Genomic DNA, 19485 nt, shown 5'->3' with positions numbered 1-19485 from the left:
TGCAAGTTCACCTTATATGCCAATTCAACCACTTCAGTCTGTAGAACTGGTGCTCAATATTTTAGTGTGGCAGCATCTACACTTTGGAACTCCCTGCCTATTGATATCAGACAAGCACATTCACTGTGCACTTTTGGCACCTACCCAGATATCTAGAATGTTGATGTGTGTTTTAATCTGTTTTTAGTTTATTACTGGTTTTAATTTTTTGTATGTTTTAAATAATTGTTTTTACTGATAATTTCATTGCTTTATTCTTTTTGTAAACCATTTTGAGGGGTTTTTTTATAATCAGGTGGTATATAAATTTTATGAAATCAATCAATCAAATAGATTACATTCTATAAGTATTCAATATGCTGTGATTCTACCATATTTAAATTACACTGTAGTGTAATGATTTGCATTGCTGCATTCATGACCTGGCATTTTAAGGTGAAACAGAAGAGCCACTCTGCTGATCCATTCAAGGAGTATGTTATTTATCACTTGTGTAACGTATTCAGTGGCAAATGGTTTGTATACAATAGCTTCTCATAATAGTAGTAGTAGTAGTAGTAGTAGTAATAATAATAATAATAATAATAATAATAATAATAATAATAATTTATTATTTATACCCCGCCCATCTGGCTGGGTTTCCTCAGCCACTCTGGGCAGCTTCCAACAAAATATTAAAATACAATAGTCTGTTAAACATTAAAAGCTTCCCTAAACAGGGCTGCCCTAAACAGCCCTTCTCATCTTGCAAACTCATAAATATGAACAACCTAAAGTAATGGTTGACTCCATTGAGTACAGTAAATATAATAAAATTAAGCATGTGCGTTTGATAACTGCTGAAGGAGAGCAAAAGTGTGTTCTCTTCTTCAACAGCCCTCACCCCATTTACTTTTCTAATGAATAAAAGTATATTCCAGTTTAGTTAAAACCTTCAGTCAGCACAACAAATACAAAGAACACTTATAAATCACACGGGGCATTTGGAGAAACAATTTTAGAGGATATTGGAGGTAGGAACTGTTTCCAGATAAACATAACAAAGGAATACACAAGTTTTTAATCATAGATCCATGAGTGCTCACAGCTTGTGTAGTCAACAATTTCTTCTGGTGTGAACCATAGGTTGATTTCAATCTCAGCATTTTCTACAGAGTCACTGCCATGAATTATATTTCTGAAAGGGCAATAAAGTTGAAAAGAATTTGATCATTATGGTAATCAAACAGAAAAACATAGAAATAATAGTTTTATTGGCTGTTATGTTTTGACAAATGGACAATAACCCCTCCCCACATATTAATATACTCCATATACTGCAACAGAGAAATGTCTTTGCTGGATGTAACGTGAAACCCTTGTGTTTTAGTAACTGTTTGCTACTATAACAAGCTATTTCTTTTCCACTCCTTTGCACCCTCCTAAGACAAAGTGTTTATTTCCCACAGGGGCATATTAAACTGTGTGCAAAGTTTCCAAGTCTTAAATTTAAACCACAGTCCAAAGTTTTTCTAATGATACTTGTTAGACAAGGCTATGGCCCTCAAAGGGAAAAACAATATCGCACAATGTATTCTTTGTAAAGGAACTCTGAGGTGCTACAACAGCAGTGTTTGATGTTTTTAGCAGGCCAGCCTCTCTCCATAACCAAGGCCATCACATGCAGTAGCATTAGGAAATGTGGCAGGACGAACTATGGAAAATACAGGCACTGAGATAATGAAAAAGGCAAAAGAAGCAGGGGCTTGTTAGGCTTGCTGTAATGTTGGGGAGCTACTATGAGAAGCACCAGCTGTTCAGGTCATAACTATTAATTTACACTCCAAATGTCTTTTTAAAAATACAGTCATACCTTGGAAGTCAAATGGAATCCGTTCCAGAAGTCTGTTTGACTTCCAAAACGTTTTGAAACCAAAGTGTGGCTTCTGATTGGCTGCAGGAAGCTCCTGCAGCCAATCAGAAGCCGTGGAAGCCCCATCGGATGTTCAGCTTCCAAAAATAGTTCACGAACCGGAACAGTCACTTCCGGGTTTGCAGTGTTTGGGAGCCAAAATGTTTGAGAACTAAGCTGTTCGAAAACCAAGGTACGACTGTAGTAGTAGTAGTACCATAATTTTCCATGTATAACATGCCCCCGTGTATAAGACGCCCCCTATTTTGGGGGACTCAGAATTAATAAAATGGGGGGATTTGCACAGAGTTGTTGAGCATTTTGGGGGGAGGATTGCCCAGGGTTGTTTTTTTGGAGGAGAGGATTGCTCACTCACCCCCCTAAACAACGCTTCCAGAAGCCAAGAAACGTCTGACCGCTCGCCCCCAGAGGCTGCCTATCGCCCACTCAATCAATAAAAGCCCTTGATGCAGACACTTATCACGCGCACTACCGCCACTGACAATCCCCTGCTTGCGGCAGCAACCAGTCCCCCGTTCCCCCTCTGAACTACCCATGTATAAGATGACCCCTATTTTTATACATTACTTCATCGAAAAAAATCCTCGTCTAATACACAGAAAAGTACTGTACGGTAATAATAATAACAGTAGTAGTAGTAGTAATAATAATAATAATAATAATAATAATAATAATAATAATAATAATGCACAGATATAATATTTGTATCCTAACTGCATGTATACTAGAACTAGTTAGCAATTCCATTTTGTAAGACGACAATTCGGAATTTACCTGCCAACTTGCACACAGAAGTCACCACGAATTGTGCCAGGTTTGGAATCTGCAGGATTAGTTTCTCCCAGCATTACTCTTCCGGTCTTAACTACATTGAGGCCTTCCCATACCTTCAACAACCAAAGAACTGAGATTAAAACGATTGTTGCAGTAAAAGAGTAAAAGTCAGTATATCACAATATTCTCACCAACTCCACCACCGTGTGAATAAGACAGCAGTGTGCAAATGGCCTCTCGGAATTTACCCCATCAGTGGACAGAGGAAAAAGCAGGGGACCATTTCACAAAATTCTTCCAAGGGGAGGGGGAGAAATTCTCCAACATTTGCTTAAGGGTGTGGCTTCCCACTAGCAGTGGAATTTAGCACAGTTTAAATATTTTAACCTAAATCTTTTTTTTAAATCTTTTTTTTTTCTGGGTTGGTAGCCTGGTCACAATTTTACACCCTCCATAATTCCTTAGATTATCTATCCATAGTTCTGGGACGTTGTGAAACAAACAAAAGGCTGCCATTATAAAATGCTTGAGGAAATTTGGGGAAATGGTATTAAGTGGCCTTCTTCTAGGGTGAGAAAAAGGAACAAACTCAGAAGATTTATCAGAAAATGTCTTACGAGAAATTTTGACTCAGCTGTAATTAATAGAATTTGGTTGTAACTAATTAAACTTTGAAGCTTTCCATGGGCCTGTATGGACTGTGACCAGAACCAAGTACAGTACAGTGGTACCTCAGGTTAAGTACTTACCGGTAATTCATTCCAGAGGTCCGTTCTTAACCTGAAAGTGTTCTTAACCTGAAGCACCACTTTAGCTAATGGGGCCTCCTGCTGCCGCCACGCCGCCGGAGCATGATTTCTGTTCTTATCCTGAAGCAAAGTTCTTAACCTGAAGCACTATTTCTGGGTAAGCGGAGCCTGTAACCTGAAGCGTATGTAACCCGAGGTGTATGTAACCCGAGGTACCACTGTATAGCATTATGCCCATTTAAGCCCCACTGGTTTTTATGGGACTTAGATGGCCAGAATGAATGTGTTGCTCACAGGAACATATGAAGCTGGCTCTTACTTAGCAAGACCACTGGTCCATCTGTTCCATCCATACAGTTTACTCTGACTATGAGCTATTCTGTTTCATTTGGTAGCCTGTGGGCGGGGGGGATCCCCTTCTGCTTTTGTGGCTGAGTGCTGCCACATTGTGTATGTTGGTGGGTCAGCCAGTCAAATAGCCATCACAAAAATGCAAATTTTCAGGTAGAGGGATACATTTTAACAGAGGCAATCCCCAACACATTGGACCCCAACTTGTGTGATAATTTTATTATCTCATCTACAGTGGTACCTTGGGTTAAGAACTTGATTCATTCTGGAGGTCCGTTCTTAACCTGAAACTGTTCTTAACCTGAGACACCACTTTAGCTAATGGGGTCTCCCGTTGCCGCCAGAGCACAATTTCTGTTCTCATCTTGAAGCAAAGTTCTTAACCCGAGGTAATATTTCTGGGTTAGCGGAGTCTGTAACCTGAAGCGTCTATAACCTGAAGTGTCTGTAACCCGAGGTACCACTGTATTGGACTGCTAGAGAAAACATGATACCTTATGTGTAACATATTATCCCTACTAACCAGTAAGTGACAAATTTTACAATGATACACAGTGAACAACATCTTCCGTTTCTCTCTCTCTCTCTCTGGCCACAGATGCATAAACGAACATTTACAGTCGTACCTTGGCTGACGAACGGAATCCATTCCGGAAGTCTGTTCAACTTCCAAAACATTCGCAAACAAAGGCACGGCCTTCGATTGGCTCCGGAAACAATGCCGACAGCCAAAACGGACGTTCAGGTTCCAAAGGACATTCGCAAACCTGAACTCTCACTTTCGGGTTTGCGGCATTCAGGAGCCAAAATGTCTGAGTTCGTCAACCAAGTCGTTCATCAACCAAGGTACAACTGCACAGGCATTCCATTGCATCTCTCCTCTGAACATAATGTGGGCGTAGTTTAGAATCTCAAAGCAACAAATGTTTTCCCCATTGCACCAATGGAGAGCTAACAAGTCAGACACACATTTTTGATTTTTCTCCAATTACCACTCAAACATAAATAACGTGCTCATATAGTCCCTTAAATAACGTGTGTGTGAAAAGTAAACAAACCACCATGTCATAAAAGCTCTGCTATCTTGTGAACCTTTCATTTTGTGTATTTTATCCAAAGGAAGTTTGTTCTTCCTCTTATCAGACAGTAAAGCACCCATTTTCTCTAAACTAGTACAGGCAAAATACTACATTATGGGCCAAAGCAAGTATAGTGCTAAAGAAAAAAAAAATGTTTGACATTGTTTCCAACCCCTATTGCTTGTAACACCTTTCAAACTCATTGCTTTATTCCAATATAATCTTAAAGAGCTCAGCAGATAGATAGTTTCACAATTAGCAAGAAGACATGTTGCTCAAATCTGCCAGCAGTTTTTGTTGCTGATGGGTGCTTATCCACTTTTACAACAAAGGAGGGGGGGAATAAGGAATTGAACTGTACAGTGGCAGTGCCATTTTGTAGAATCCGAACCAAACGATTGGGGTTAATTTGAACATGTAGACGTAAGAGGCAGATTCCAGAGTACATTTACAGATCTACTGCCTCCTATTTCCATTCAAAAACTGTTAATTCAGGCAGGCCACTAACTCCAGGTGTACGCTTTGACTTATACAGAAGCACATAAACTGTGGCTGGGTCTGATTTCTATATTCTTGAGTCCCTCCACCTCTCCACCATGCCCACCCACAGTCATAATTTGGATGCCTGCATCCATTGTGAATTATCAAGTATGGACAGATTGTTAGAACCGAGAGATGGCAGAGCCTAGGATGGTCTGGGCATAAGATGCAGTTTTCATCTCTCAGGTAGCAAGATGCTGTGACAACGACAGCATCAGAGCTTGGACAAAGCACTGAAGGGAAGGCAGCTATTTTTGTACAGTAATTCTCGCAGGCCTTGCTCATCTAGAAGAAGATAGAGGGTTGGGAGGGGTTTTTTTACACTCGTTAATATTGCTGCACAGTTGCTACTTTTAACGACCAATTGCTATGGGACGATGGGAGTTATCCCAAGGCAACAGTGCAGTTTTGTACATGTAACCTGTGTAGTTGCTATGATCATTGCTTATTTTTATTTCATTGCTATGTGACGATAAGATTCTAATAGTGGTTATCTAAATGGGGCCATAGTTTGCCAACCTTTCAAAGATCTGGGGTTACAATTAGATCAATTAATTGGCCTTTGGCTGATTAACATTCCATGCCCTTTTGAACACGTTTGTGGGAGGGCGTTGTTGGTTGGTTTTTGTTTTCATTATGCGTTTTGTGTTCTCATTTTGTATTTTTGTGTCATGAATTGCCCTGCAATCTTTGGCTGGAGGACGATATACAAATTTAATTAATTATCATGATTAGTAGTATTAATATTGCTAACCCTGAAATTCTCCATTTGAAAATAAATTAAAATGCCAGTCTTTCCTTAGAACTTTACTTTCTATTTAGGCAATCACATTGTGTTACATTTGTCAATCATATTTTGAATCTGGGCATTATTTAAAGTGGTCTCTTTTTATTCTATTTAAGGAATGGAAGCACTTCCACATAAAAATGTAGAAGTTAGGCTCTTAGTGATATTGTGGCCTTGTCCATTATTAGTATCAGAGGTTTATTATTATTCTTATTATTCAGAGGTTTAGAACAATCATATTGTTTTGTTTCCTTCCACAAGAATACATATAGCATATATTCTGAAGATGCAACCAAACTGCATCTCTTTTCTCAGTGCTTGCTGCATAAAGTTCATTTGCTTTTTAAAGAAATAAAGGTTATTTGCTGAAGACTTACCATGGCTACAACAGGTCCAGAGTGCATATATTTAACTAGCCCAGCAAAGAATGGCCTATCCTTCAGGTCACTGTAGTGTTCACTGAGAAGATCTTCAGAGGCCTGCAGGAATAAAATGCTTAGCATAAGAACTTAAGAGCATCTTATGTCAAATAAAATTAACTACAAGAGTAGTATTAATCCTTAAATTGCACGCTTGCTTGTCAAATATTGGCCCTAGCACTTTATTAGAATATTGGTTTAGCTGACTAGTACAGATTTTAAACAATATTTATTTTGGTTCATTCAGCAAGATGATTTCCACTCAAGTTAATTGAACAACGTATTTGCACCTCCCAAGAAAATCTGAAGCATTAACTTTAAAATATACCTCTAAGGACACACCTTTCTGACTAAGGACAGCTGCTTACTAAAATTAGAGTACTCAGCGTGGCTTTACCTTCTGCTAGATATTGGAAAGGATCCAAAATATTACCGGAAAGTTATATTAATGTAGAGGAAGTCAGTGAATAAGGATTAATATAGAGGAAGTCTGAGAATCAACCAGATTCTTCTTTCTTTTTTTCGGGGGGTACTTCTTCCTTGGAGGGGTGCCTTCTTCGTGCTAGCAGTATCAATGGAAAAATTTATTTGCAAAACTGTTTGCATTCCTAATTAAAGTTACAGTTCAATGAGTTTTACAAGTTGAACCTATGCTGTCGGAAGTAAGCAGCACTGAGTTCAATGGAGATTTCCCCCAGGTAGCTATGCAAATGATTGTAGTCACTACAAATGTCTCATCGGGGGTCTGAACCCAGGTCTCTCCAACATGCTAACCACTACACCACCCTTGGCCAGGGCTCTAGGCATTGCACCATAATGCACTCTGTGTGCAATGAACTGGATATTATGCTATGTACTGCTGAGGGGTATGTATAGGTTGATCGACAGGTCATCAACCCAGCCACCTCTATTTGTGGACTCTCCTTGGGGTCGTAGCTATGGAGGCTGCAATGTGCTGCAGTTCAAAACTGACTACTTCAAATTTATTTCTGTTCAGAGTCCGCTTTGACACAACAGACCGATAAACAACGCATGGCAATTCTGCAACAGAATAACAATGCTTGGCAATACCTCGACAGAAACTTACATGCATGAATTTCATGGCTACCAGTTTGAATCCCTTCCTTTCAAATCGCTTGATAATTTCTCCCACCAAGCCCCGCTGTACTCCATCAGGCTTGATGGCGATGAAAGTCCGCTCAGCAACTGAAGCCATTGTCCTACTGCAATAGGAAAGCAGCGATATGATCAAGATCTAAATCCTGCTATGGCAAAAGTCTGGAGGGTTTAAAAAGTCTCAGTCTGTTGCAGCATTATGCAGTATTAGACTGAGGACAACCCATCAGTTAAGTGGATTAGGCGCAGTGTACACACACTATTCATCTTACATCAGAGGATAACCAGAACAGCAGTGGTCCCACAAATGTGCCAAATAGCTGCATGTACAGTCAGTTTAGCACTGAAGAATATAGAAACATTACAGTCAGTTAGAAAGGAGTTATATTACAGGTGTACTCCAATTTACACAGAAACAGAGATATGGATATAGCCTGGTTCATAACTTTTATCTGGTTTTACAGGCATTTCCATATGTTCTCATAACAAAATTACGACACTGAGCAGATAAATGTGAAAGTTATCCCCCCACAAGGCCCAAGATACTAATTACAATTGTTCAACTTGAAACATGGCAATTTCACTTTCCAAGTAATACAGAGGGGCCATATTGCATATAAGACCTAATGCCTGAATGAGGATTATGTATTTCACTGTTCGTACCAACTGAAACTAACAGAAACCTAATTTTCAGTTTGGTGTTTTTAGGATCAGAGTAGTTACAGATCAAGTTTTTGTACATTTTACTGATTGATTGATAATAGTTATTTTACTGTAAACAGTATGCAACCTTGTAAGCATTTATAGGCTACATGTTTCTGATATACTTACTAAATTATATTTATTATGTTAAACTTCAAAGAGCTTTTCAGAAAAGTGCACATTTTCATAGGATAGAGAGAGATACACCTCAAAGGTCATCTAGTTCAACCCCGTACGCAGGAAATGCTCTACTATAGCTTCCCTTACAGATGGCCATTCCAGTCCCTATATATATCAAGGATACAGAACCTTTGGCCCTTCATTGGTCGGTGGACTCCAAATCCCATCAGCCCCTGTGACCACTAACTATGTTGGCTGAGTCTGATGAGAGGTTCCCTATCCCTGCTACAGCTTCAATAGCAAGAGTTTCTTATAGTTATATTATTGTACTGCATTGCATTATTTACTCATTTCACAAAAAATAGATACAGTGGTACCTCGGGTTACATACGCTTCAGGTTACAGACTCCGCTAACCCAGAAATAGTGCTTTAGGTTAAGAACTTTGCTTCAGGATAAGAACAGAAATCGGGCTTCGGCAGTGCGGCTGCAGCAGGAGGCCCCATTAGCTAAAGTGGTGCTTCAGGTTAAGAACAGTTTCAGGTTAAGAACGGACCTCTGGAACAAATTAAGTACTTAACCCGAGGTACCACTGTACTGCTTGACTGTAAAAAAAAAAAATCTCTTGAAGTAGTTTCCAAAAAGAATGAGACAATTAAATTTTCAGTAAAAACAGTTGAAAACATTTAAAGCATTAAAAAAACTAAAATCAACAGTAAGCTAAAAACAAGGTTTAAACACTTGTCAACATTCTACATATCTGGATAGGCTTGCCTAAACATATGGTTTAAGCATGTGCCAAAAAGAGCACAGTTAAGGCACCTACCTGTGGTCAGTGGGCAGAGTTCTGAAGTGTGTCACCTGTAACAGTTCTAGTTCTGCAGACTGAAGTGATTGACCAGGCCTATATGGGGCATGGTGATCTCGAAGGTGAACTTCGCTTCCCCAGAGACTTCTCAAATGCCCATGTGCTTGCTAGATACCCTTCCCTGCCTGCCTCAAATGCCTACACACTGTCCTCTAAGTATACTAATTCCATAAGCCTTCTCCTGCCTTCATCTCACGCTGTCATCCACATCCCTTTTCTGACATCTTCTGCAGCACTGCTGCTTCTGCCACACCTTATGACCTCTGAGACACCTCCGTCTTTTCCCCCAGCATCCTGGGGCTCCTTGAGCCATGCCTCCCACCCAGTTGTGCACCCGTACCTGTCTGCCTGCCGTTGTGAATCCGCTCGTGCTGGTGGCTGTGGTAACACTGTCGCTACTACAGCCCCCAGCCTGGCTACAGCCCAGCCTCACAGTGGGACTCCTTCAGGTACATTCCCTTCTCACCATACCCATTAGCTGCCTTAGGTCTTCAGCTTATTGGCAAAGCAGGGACAACATCCTGGCGCTTTGGGCGCCATCTGCCGCCGGCTTCAGAAACTGCTCCACAAGTTTCTCAGACTGGATTGCTGGCATCCATCTGTCTTGAGACAGACAATTGAGAGAGCCTTGGGGGTGAAGTTAGCAGCACTGCAACAAACTCCCCAGGCGCAAAGCTGGAATAATAATAATAATAATAATAATAATAATAATAATAATAATTTATACCCCACCCATCTGGCTGGGTTTCCCCAGCCACTCTGGGCGGCTTCCAACAAAACACTAACATACAATAACCTATTAAACATTAAAAGCTTCCCTAAACAGGGCTGCCTTAAGATGTCTTCTAAAAGTTTGGTAGTTATTTTTCTCTTTGACATCTGGCGGGAGGGCGTTCCACAGGGTGGGTGCCACTACCGAGAAGGCCCTCTGCCTGGTTCCCTGTAACTTGGCTTCTCGCAGTGAGGGAACCGCCAGAAGGCCCTTGGACCTGGACCTCAGAACGATGGAGGTGGAGACGCTCCTTCAGGTATACTGGATCGAGGCCATTTAGGGCTTTAAAGGTCAGCACCAACACTTGGAATTGTGCTCGGAAACGTGTTCTCGGAATAGTGTGTATGGAGGTCCTGGGCTGTCCCTGCTGGCCTCGTTGATATGGTCCAAAGTAAAGCACAGCAATATGCTTGGGCACTAGTTGGCTGTAGGATTTGCAGCAGGAGCTGTACAAGGCACCATCCAACCAAATTGGGGACTCCACTCCAGATTTGTGTAGGCTTTACTCCTTTGCATTTTCTTCTCCCAAAGATATCCTGCAAGGCAGCGGAGGTCTAGGATCAGAGTTTTCCTTTTCCTGGATGGGCCACCTTCCCAGATTGACCAGCCCCATCTGCCCCTTACTTCCCTCTACAGCACATAGAAGGAAGAACAATAATGATATGTTAAAGGCATTCTCGCCCACCTGGAGTTTCAAGCCTTCCCACTGTTACCCAGGATGGGGGAGCAGCCAGGTAATCCTCAGGACTTCAGGTTGGCCCCAAGGGTTTGTCAGTCCTACTAGAGAGTATTTTCATCCTGATTTTCTCCCCACACACAAAGTTTGTGAAGAGACTAGACAACATCAGCTATTTATTGATCATGCAGTCTGATGCATTTGCAGGGAGGTTATATGCCATTAATAGATTAATTAATTAAGTTGTTATTTACTTTATTTTCCCAGTGCAACCCAAAGCAACTTACAATAAAACATTATGTCAAGCAACTGTTATTTCATACTTTCAGTGCATTTCCCCATCACTTTCCTTATTGCAAAGAGAGAGAAAAAAGTTTTGGAGGGAAGCAGGTTTGTTGAGCAAAGGCACTATATTAACTTTAATTTGCTGCCATGTTCTTGAATCCCACTCAAAACTAGCAGCCTGGGAGCACCCTGAATGACCAGGATTCTATTCCGTCTTTAGCATCCTCACAAGCTGTTTGTTGTCACCTTTCCACATTGCATAGTATTGATATAATTTTAGTATCTTCACCTCATTTATCCTTTCGCTGCTTGCTTCTTTATTTGTACTGTACTTCAGCCTTTTGCCATTTGTCTTTTAATCCAATAATTGGATTGATCCTTGGCTTTTTTTTCTCCTTCCTGTGGTTGCCCTTGATCCTTTTATCCTCTGCCCTTTAACACCCAAGCTGTGATTCCAGACACACGAGTACCAGCATTTTCAGTGTGGCTGTTCCTACTAATAAAAGTAATGTCACCACCATCTCTCTCTCTCTCTGTGCATCCAGTGTACATATTTCCTTCCTATCATTTTAACAGAGAGAAAAACCTAAAATGGCAGATTTTCCTAAATGCAGACTTCCCATTTCTAATAATCTGTCAGTATTTTTCACCCAGATCTGTAAAAAGAATCCTTATTGCTTTTGCTTACCATAGTTGTATCCTGCATTTTTCCCAGTTGCTCTGGAGGTGGGGATTAACCATTTCCACCTACACACTGTGGTCCTGAAGAAATCCATGCCCCACTGAAGTTGCCATTGGCACCAAAGCACCCTTTTAGAAATAAATCCTATTTATGCGGAGAGCGCAAGCAAATCCTGATAACTTATGGTATTCACAGATTTCCAATGGTACAGTAGAGGTCCTTAGCTGTCCCTCAACTCAGGTTGATTTGAAGGAATAATAATAAAAATAAATAATTTTATTATTTATACTTCACCCGTCTGGCTGGGTTTCCCCAGCCACTCTGGGCAGTTTACAGCATATCTAAAAACATAATAAATAATAATTTGGAGGAGCCTCCTCTTTTCTAGTCAGATCAAAATTCAGTCTTCCATTGCAGACTGTGCAGTTTGACTCTCTTCAGACCCAAGAGGGCCATATCGAGTGCTTCATCTTCTTCCTCTCCTGTACCCTCCAGCTCCCCACTCCCCAAAATCAGGCTTGGGGATCCTCTGGAGCAGATTCTGGAAGATATTGTGGGGTGGGGTGAGGGAGAGGAGAGGAAGTGGAAGTGGAAGCAGTGGATACAACCCTTCATAAATATTTCCAAGTTACAGAGGTATGAGTCAGAAGCCGAGTACACATGATACCTGTAAAGCACATTTGGAACACAATATTTCCCTCAAAGAATTATGGGCACTGTAGTTTACCCTTCACAGAATTACAATTCCCAGCAACCCACAACATACAGTGCCCAGAATTATTTGAAGGAAAGAATGTCCTTTAAATGTATAGTGTGTACACAGCCCATGTGGTAGCCGGCTTGTGAGGGAACAGACCCTTCATGTCACTTTTGGAGAGAGATGTGTTTTCACTCATTTCATTTCAACCATAATGAAATCATTGTTTATTTTTTTCTGCTCTTTCCTTTCCTGCAGTGAAAGGCTATTAGCTCCTATCTGAAAGCCACCTGCTGCTTATTCTGGCAGCATGACCTATTATTGGATTAGAGCATGACCTGCCCCTGATCTCGGGTCATCCAGACTTGCTTTCATGCTACATTTCTAGGCACAGGTCTGTGCTTTAAAGCTCCCTGTCTGAGCACTTTTTAAATTATTATTTTTTGGCCCCAGTGCTTTCCCCATGAAACCTGCTCTTTACTGCTGAATTGGAGCAGACATGCTATGTGCAATGTTATTAGCATTATCTATGTGGAAGCGGGACGCGGGTGGCACTGTGGGTTAAACCACAGAGCCTAGGACTTGCCGATTAGAAGGTCGGCGGTTCGAATCCCCGCGACGGGGTTAGCTCCTGATGCTCGGTCCCAGCTCCTGCCAACCTAGCAGTTCGAAAGCATGTCAAAGTGCAAGTAGATAAATAGGTACCACTCTGGCGGGAAGGTAAACGGAGTTTCCGTGCGCTGCTCTGGTTCACCAGAAGCAGCTTAGTCATGCTGGCCACATGACCCGGAAGCTGTATGCCGGCTCCAACACATTTTGAACCCTTTGCTGGCCATAGGTGCCAGCTCCCTGGGGCCCTGGGTGCCCGAGCACCCACAAAATTCCCCATAAAGGGGCTGGGCACCGGCAAATTTCGGCGCCAGGGCCATGCACACCGCATAGCACTGGCATGCACGGCCCCGGGCACTCACAATTGCGGGGCCAAGTTGTCACTCCTGCTGCTGGCAGAGGAGCCTCTGATTTCTACACAGAAGCCTATTGAGTTTTGGGTGATGACAGGCATTGGAGAGGGAGGCACTGTTGTCTGTTAGTGGGAGGGATGGTGCTTGTGTTCTGTATGTGGGGAGGAGTGACATCCATGCTGTCACTGGGCATGGATTGGTACTTTTTCTGCATGGGTAACTGGAGGTGACATAGAATCATAAAGCTGGAAGGGACCCCAACGCTCATCTAGTCCAGCCTCCTGCAATGCAGGAATCTCAACTAAATCTCAACTAAAGCATCCATGACAGATGACTATCCAACCTCTGCTTTAAAACCTCCAAGGAAGTGTCCACAAACTACCGAGGGAGTTCGTTCCACTGTCAAACAGCTCTTACTGACATAATGCCAAGGACCCTGTGGGAGTGGCTGATAGCTACCTTCTAACAATATTGTCTTGGTCTCTAGTTTGCTGCTGGGAGTGCATATGATTAGGACAATATTGTGCACTGGCCTTCTCCTGGAACAGTGGGATCATAGGATCAACATACCCAAGCATGATGTCCTTAAATACTCCTTGTGAATGACTGCCAGGAAAGCACCTTGATCCATGATTATGATCTTAAAGATTAAATCTTGCACTGAGACTCTGCACATGCAACATACCAGATAATTTGAACCTCATGATATGCATCCTTAGATAATGTCATACTCTGGAATGAGCTCTCCCAATCTGATTCCTTCACTGTTGCCAGTGTGCGAATGATCTAAAAGTCGTAAGTCAAATGGTATATTCAACTTGCTAGCCATCAGCTTGAAAATACACTCTACCTGTGTTGCTTAACCATTTCCAAACACAAATTTATTACATTTTTAATAACAGCTTTTATTCTTGCCTTACGGTCACCTATGTCAAAATGCCCATGCAAAAATACTGGATTGAAAGTCTTTATGTATAGGTTCAGCATGCATTACTGAGAGTGAATAAGAAAAATAAAAGTGATTAATCCAAAGGCCACATTATAGCTCCAGCCAAAACATATTATGCCAAGGTACTTCTTCCAAGTGTTATTTAATATACCCCCATGCCTGTTGATTTTTATTTGGAGTCCTGTGGATTCTACTACATAGTAGGCGTTTGGGTGTGATGTAGTGGTTAGAGTGTGGGACTAGGACGTTGGAGACAAGGATTGAAATCCTGACTCAGCCTTGAAGCACACTGGGCCAGTCTCTGCCTCTTAGTCTAACCTACTTTAAAGACTTGTTCTGCAGATTAAATGAGGAATGGGGAGCACCACACCACTTTGAACTGTTTGGATAAAAAGGTGATATTACATGCAATCAATCAATCAGTCAGTCAGTCAATCAATCAATAATACTTCCATCCTATACCCATTTACCTAGGAGTAAGCTCACCAAACAAAATGTCATTTCTGAGTAAACGTACATAGGATGGTGCTGTAAATAAATTGCAAGTCTTTGCTGCTCTCTAGTGGAAAATGCAATAATGGCTTTTATAGCACAGCATTGATAACTATATACCGTATTTTTTGCCCTATAGGACGCACCGGCCCATAGGACGCACCTAGTTTTTTTGGGGGGAAATCAAGGAAAAAATTTTTATTTCCCCCCCAGGTTTGCACAGCCATCCCCAAGCTAGAAGAGCGCTCCGTCTCCCTCTTCTGTCTTCAGGGACAGCCTCTCTAGCCTCCGTGGGGCAGCTTGCCCCGCTGTCCCCCGAGTGCTCCGCCTCCCCGCTATCCCCCGAGCTTGTGGGGCTGGCGGGGGGGGGGGGAGAAGCAAGCTTGCTTCTCTCCCCCCCGCCAGCCTCCAGACCAGGTTGGGGAATAGCGGGGTGGCAGCGCTGCGCCTCCCCGCTGTCCCCCGAGCTTGTGGGCTGCAGGCTGCTGCCCGCAAGCCTTGCGAGCCCGCGGGACCTCTCGCTGGGCTTGCAAGGCTTGCGGATAGCTTCCTGAAGCCTGGAGAGTGAGAGGGGTCGGTGCGCACCGACCCCTCTCGCTCTCCAGGCTTCAGCGAAAGCCTGCATTCGCCCCATAGGACGCACACACATTTCTCCTTCATTTTTGGAGGGGAAAAAGTGCGTCCTATAGGGCGAAAAATACGGTACATGAAATAAAGGCAAGAATCGAAGGTAATTTACACATAACCCTAGATTATTGTGTGAGCACATTGGTGCTTCCTCAATCCCCTTTTCCAACTGCTGCTTCTGCAGAAATATGTACAAGGTTGTTCTCCATCCCTCACTTCCCTCACTGTTGATTTTTTAAGCCTTGTCAAGCAGCAATACTGTGAGCAGAAAACTCTGCTGAACATGCACTTGAGGCCATTGATACCACTGCAACTCATATTTAGTTTTTGAAACCAGCAGCTTCATTGCTTGAGAGTAAGAAGTACTACAGCTACAGTTGTCTAACTGTACCCCTGATACCAGGCAGGCAGTTGTGCTGTATCCGTTTCAGTGCCTGCTTAAAACATTTTTGTTTAGGCCAGACTATCCAGAGATGTAGAAGTAGCTTTTGAAGCTACTGTGGATTTTAATATTATTTTAATGCTTTGAAACAGGCTTCCTCAATCTTGGCCCTCCAGATGTTTTTGGGCTACAACTCCCATGATCCCTAGCTAGCAGGACCAGTGATCAGGGATGCTGGGAATTGTAGTCTCAAAACATCTGGAGGGCCGAGGTTGAGGACGCCTGCTTTAAAATATCTTTTAAACTTTTTTTACCAATAATTTTATTTTTATTCTATATTTTTGTAAACCACTTAGATGCCTGCTTACAATCAAGTTGTGTATAAATTTTGTTAAATAAGTAATTCCCCTTAATGCTGAATCAGAAATGAAAACCCAGAAAAAAAATATACAACCTATTTGGAAATCTGTGTTCATGTTACCTGGGAATTCAAAGGGACTTCCTTCTGAGTAGGCATGTTTAGGGTAGCAGCCTTATTTAACTTTAAAAGTTCTCCACCTATGAAAGATTCCATTCTCCACCTCCTGACCTAGACCTTCCTGTTTTCTACTCTTGATTCATGATGCAAGTGAAACTAGGGTCCTTTGCTGATGATTGAAAAAGCCACACTTTTTGATTAGATGGAATATAAGCCTTGAGCAACATTTATGTATTCATAGCTTTTTAAAGTGCTTCACTATTAAATAATAAAACTATGCTAAAATTGGCATGAACTTAGTGCCAATGAAGCCAAAAAACCACTCCTGGGTAAAAAAGTTGACAACACAATCCTATACAGTACATATTTACTCAAAGGTAATCCCTACTGGACTCAATAGGACTTTGTTCCAGGTGAGTGTGCTGGCTGGGGTTGTTGCAGGCAAAGGGTAATATCCAAGTATGTCTGTCTACTAGAAGAACTCCCCTTTCCTCTCCTCCCTACTGCAGCACCACACATGCCCTGCAAAGCTGATCTGGAGGGTTGGGGGACAGTCTAGAGAAAATAATTTGGGGCTGCAGGGAGAGTTACAGAGGAAGGGCAGGTCTGTGAAGGCAATATTGGATATCACTTGGTTACTTGGCCTCTTTGATTCTTAATGTCATGTCTTCTTGGGGAACCGTAATGCTTACTTTATACATACATTGAAAGAGCTTGGGGCAGCTTTATTAAGTGATGCATTACTTTAAGTAAGTTAAAGCCTAAGCATAAATGGGCCTGTAGTAACATCAAATTGGGTTCCCTGCACTTTTTTTTTTTACTGCCTACCCCACCCATATCCTTCTGGTCAGTTTGTGGCATTTCAAGAAAGCCAGGTAGTTGCCATTTTCCCTTTTTAGGTTTTCTCTCATGCTCTACAGATATTTCCCTTGAAAATGTAACTATTCAGTGATGAAAAACATACTGTATTGAATGAAAAGCAAAAATATGAATATCCAGTGCTCTGGCAGGACCAGTAGAGGGAGCTCAAATCACCAACACATGTGAACTGTTAATATAATAAATGTTGTTGCTTTCACAAACATTAATATAGACCGGGGACAGCAAACTTTTTCAGCAGGGGGCTGGTCCACTGTCCCTCAGACTTGTGGGGGGCCAGACTATATTTTGAAAAAAATAATAATGAACGAATTCCTGTGCCCCACAAATAACCCAGAGATGCATTTTAAATAAAAGGACACATTCTACTCATGTAAAAACATGCTGATTCCTGGACCATCCATGGGCCGGATTTAGATGGCGATTGGGCCGCATCCGGCCCCCGGGCCTTAGTTTGCCTACCCATGATATTGACAAAGTCAATCCTAGCTGTCAGAAAGTCTATTGGTTACTTTAAAGTTTAAAAGACTTAAGCAAACTTAAGAGAGTTAGAGAATGAGATTTCAACATTCAAGAAAACAAAAACAAAAAAAAATTATTTGAGCTCGCCAGTTGCCCAAAAGAATTCTCTGCAGCATCAGTACCATAATTTGTTTTGGCTATAATGCCTTTGGCACTTCTGAGTTTTGTTTTCACAGGAAGTTTCCAGCAGAGGCAATAAGGAAGCAGAATCCGACTACAGTGCGAAATTGCCACATACATAATCTCTGCTTCACGCCCATGCGACAGACTTGACCTAGTGGCTGGAATGCATTCAGAACATCACAAGACTTAAGTTTGGACACACCCGTCATTTTCCTTTCTCTGTTGCTACCACTGCTGCTTCTGAATAATAATAATAAAAAGACAGATATGTCTTCTTCTTGTTGTTCTTCTTTTCCCCAGAAGTCCAAAAGGCTTTTTTCTCCACTCCGTTTAGCACATGTCATTTTCTTCACAGACAACAGTTGTAAATGTTTTTAACAAGTTACAGGCTATGCTCATTCCTGTTCTTGGCTGTTTATACTTTATAAAATCCTGTAAACTGTATTTTAGTACCTTTCTCTTTTGCCCTCTGACATTTTAGAGCATAATAGATTTTCATTGTTTCTTACATCATCCCACTTTCTCTTGAATCTGTTGTTTTAACCCCAACCAAAAGGAGCCAAAAGAACCCCAACCAAATTTTCCTCACATTCATTCCTCATTAATTTTGTTTTTCTCCCTTCTTCATCCCCAGTGTCAAAACATATATTGCAAGCACCTTGGGGCTGAGACCTTTATTTTCAAAACATCATTCTATAGTGTGGTATACACATGATGATGTATAAATAGTGTGGGCTAAACACACATTGTGAGGGTTACTGCAATCCTAGCCACATTTACCTTGGAATAATTAAACTCAGTGATACCATTTACAAAGACATGAGACCGGTCCTCTACCTGATTACATTTAGGCAGGCAACAAAAAACATTTTTTATTCTGCTGGACTTTTAATGGTTTTTAATTTACTCGTTCCATTTAGCTCAGTTGGTTAAGAGTGTGGTGCTGATTACGCCAAGGTCGTGGGTTCAATCCCCTCACAGACCACCTCCACTGAAAATGGGTTAGACTGGATGATCCTCGGGGTCCCTTCCAGTTCTACAGTTCTTTGTATTTTCCTTTTGGCAGCACCCTTTAATTCCCATCGGAGCAACCGGAGAAAGCAGAAGCTGAAATGTTTTCAGACTTGAATATCTCTTATTTTCTTAGTTGCCTGCAATAAATATATTAACATACACGACAACATAACACATACACAATGTGAAAAAATCTTATTTTGTTTTCTTCTTGGGATCCCCTTGCAAGGGGTCAAAAGCCAGTATAAATAGGTTTTCATTATATACAAAGAAGCATGCTTAGGATTGCATCTGAGGAAGTTGGGCTGTCGTGTCATCATCCTAGACCAGTCCTCACGGTGCCACAACGCTCTTGTCACTCTTTATGTGGATGGAAACCTCCCTGTGGCGCTTGCGCCTGAAGAAAAAAGACCCACCGGCTGGACCTGAGGATGTCAGAGGAGGCCTAGCCTCCCTCGTTGCCCTATTTTCCCTCTCACTGACAGCGCCACGGCCACGCCCGTGTCCTGGGGCCCCGCCCAGTCCCACG

At 41.9% G+C, this 19485-nt stretch overlaps 1 protein-coding gene across 9 annotated transcripts; it reads right to left on the bottom strand.

Moving 5' to 3' along the window:
• Positions 1-468: 468 nt before the first annotated feature.
• LOC310755446 (nucleoside diphosphate kinase A 2-like) lies at positions 469-19484 on the bottom strand. Of its 9 annotated transcripts, none has more exons than XM_083598332.1 (6): positions 15673-19484; positions 14599-14818; positions 7699-7834; positions 6570-6671; positions 2687-2799; positions 469-1177 (listed from the first exon to the last, which is right to left on the bottom strand). In XM_083598332.1, the coding sequence occupies exons 3-6, from the start codon at positions 7825-7827 to the stop codon at positions 1060-1062; spliced, it is 462 nt and encodes a 153-aa protein (XP_083454458.1). In that variant the 5' UTR covers positions 7828-7834; positions 14599-14818; positions 15673-19484; the 3' UTR covers positions 469-1059. The 9 variants fall into 9 exon arrangements, with proteins under 9 accessions (XP_083454458.1, XP_083454464.1, XP_083454465.1 ...); XM_083598338.1 differs by lacking the exon at positions 14599-14818 and having other exon boundaries at positions 607-1177; positions 16422-16587; positions 19373-19476; XM_083598339.1 differs by lacking the exon at positions 14599-14818 and having other exon boundaries at positions 607-1177; positions 19373-19421.
• Position 19485: the final 1 nt, after the last annotated feature.

Source organism: Podarcis filfolensis, assembly GCF_964270895.1.
Source record: "Podarcis filfolensis genome assembly, chromosome: 2".
NCBI classification, from domain to species: Eukaryota; Metazoa; Chordata; class Lepidosauria; order Squamata; family Lacertidae; genus Podarcis; species Podarcis filfolensis.
This window is presented reverse-complemented; position numbering and strand designations above follow the sequence as displayed.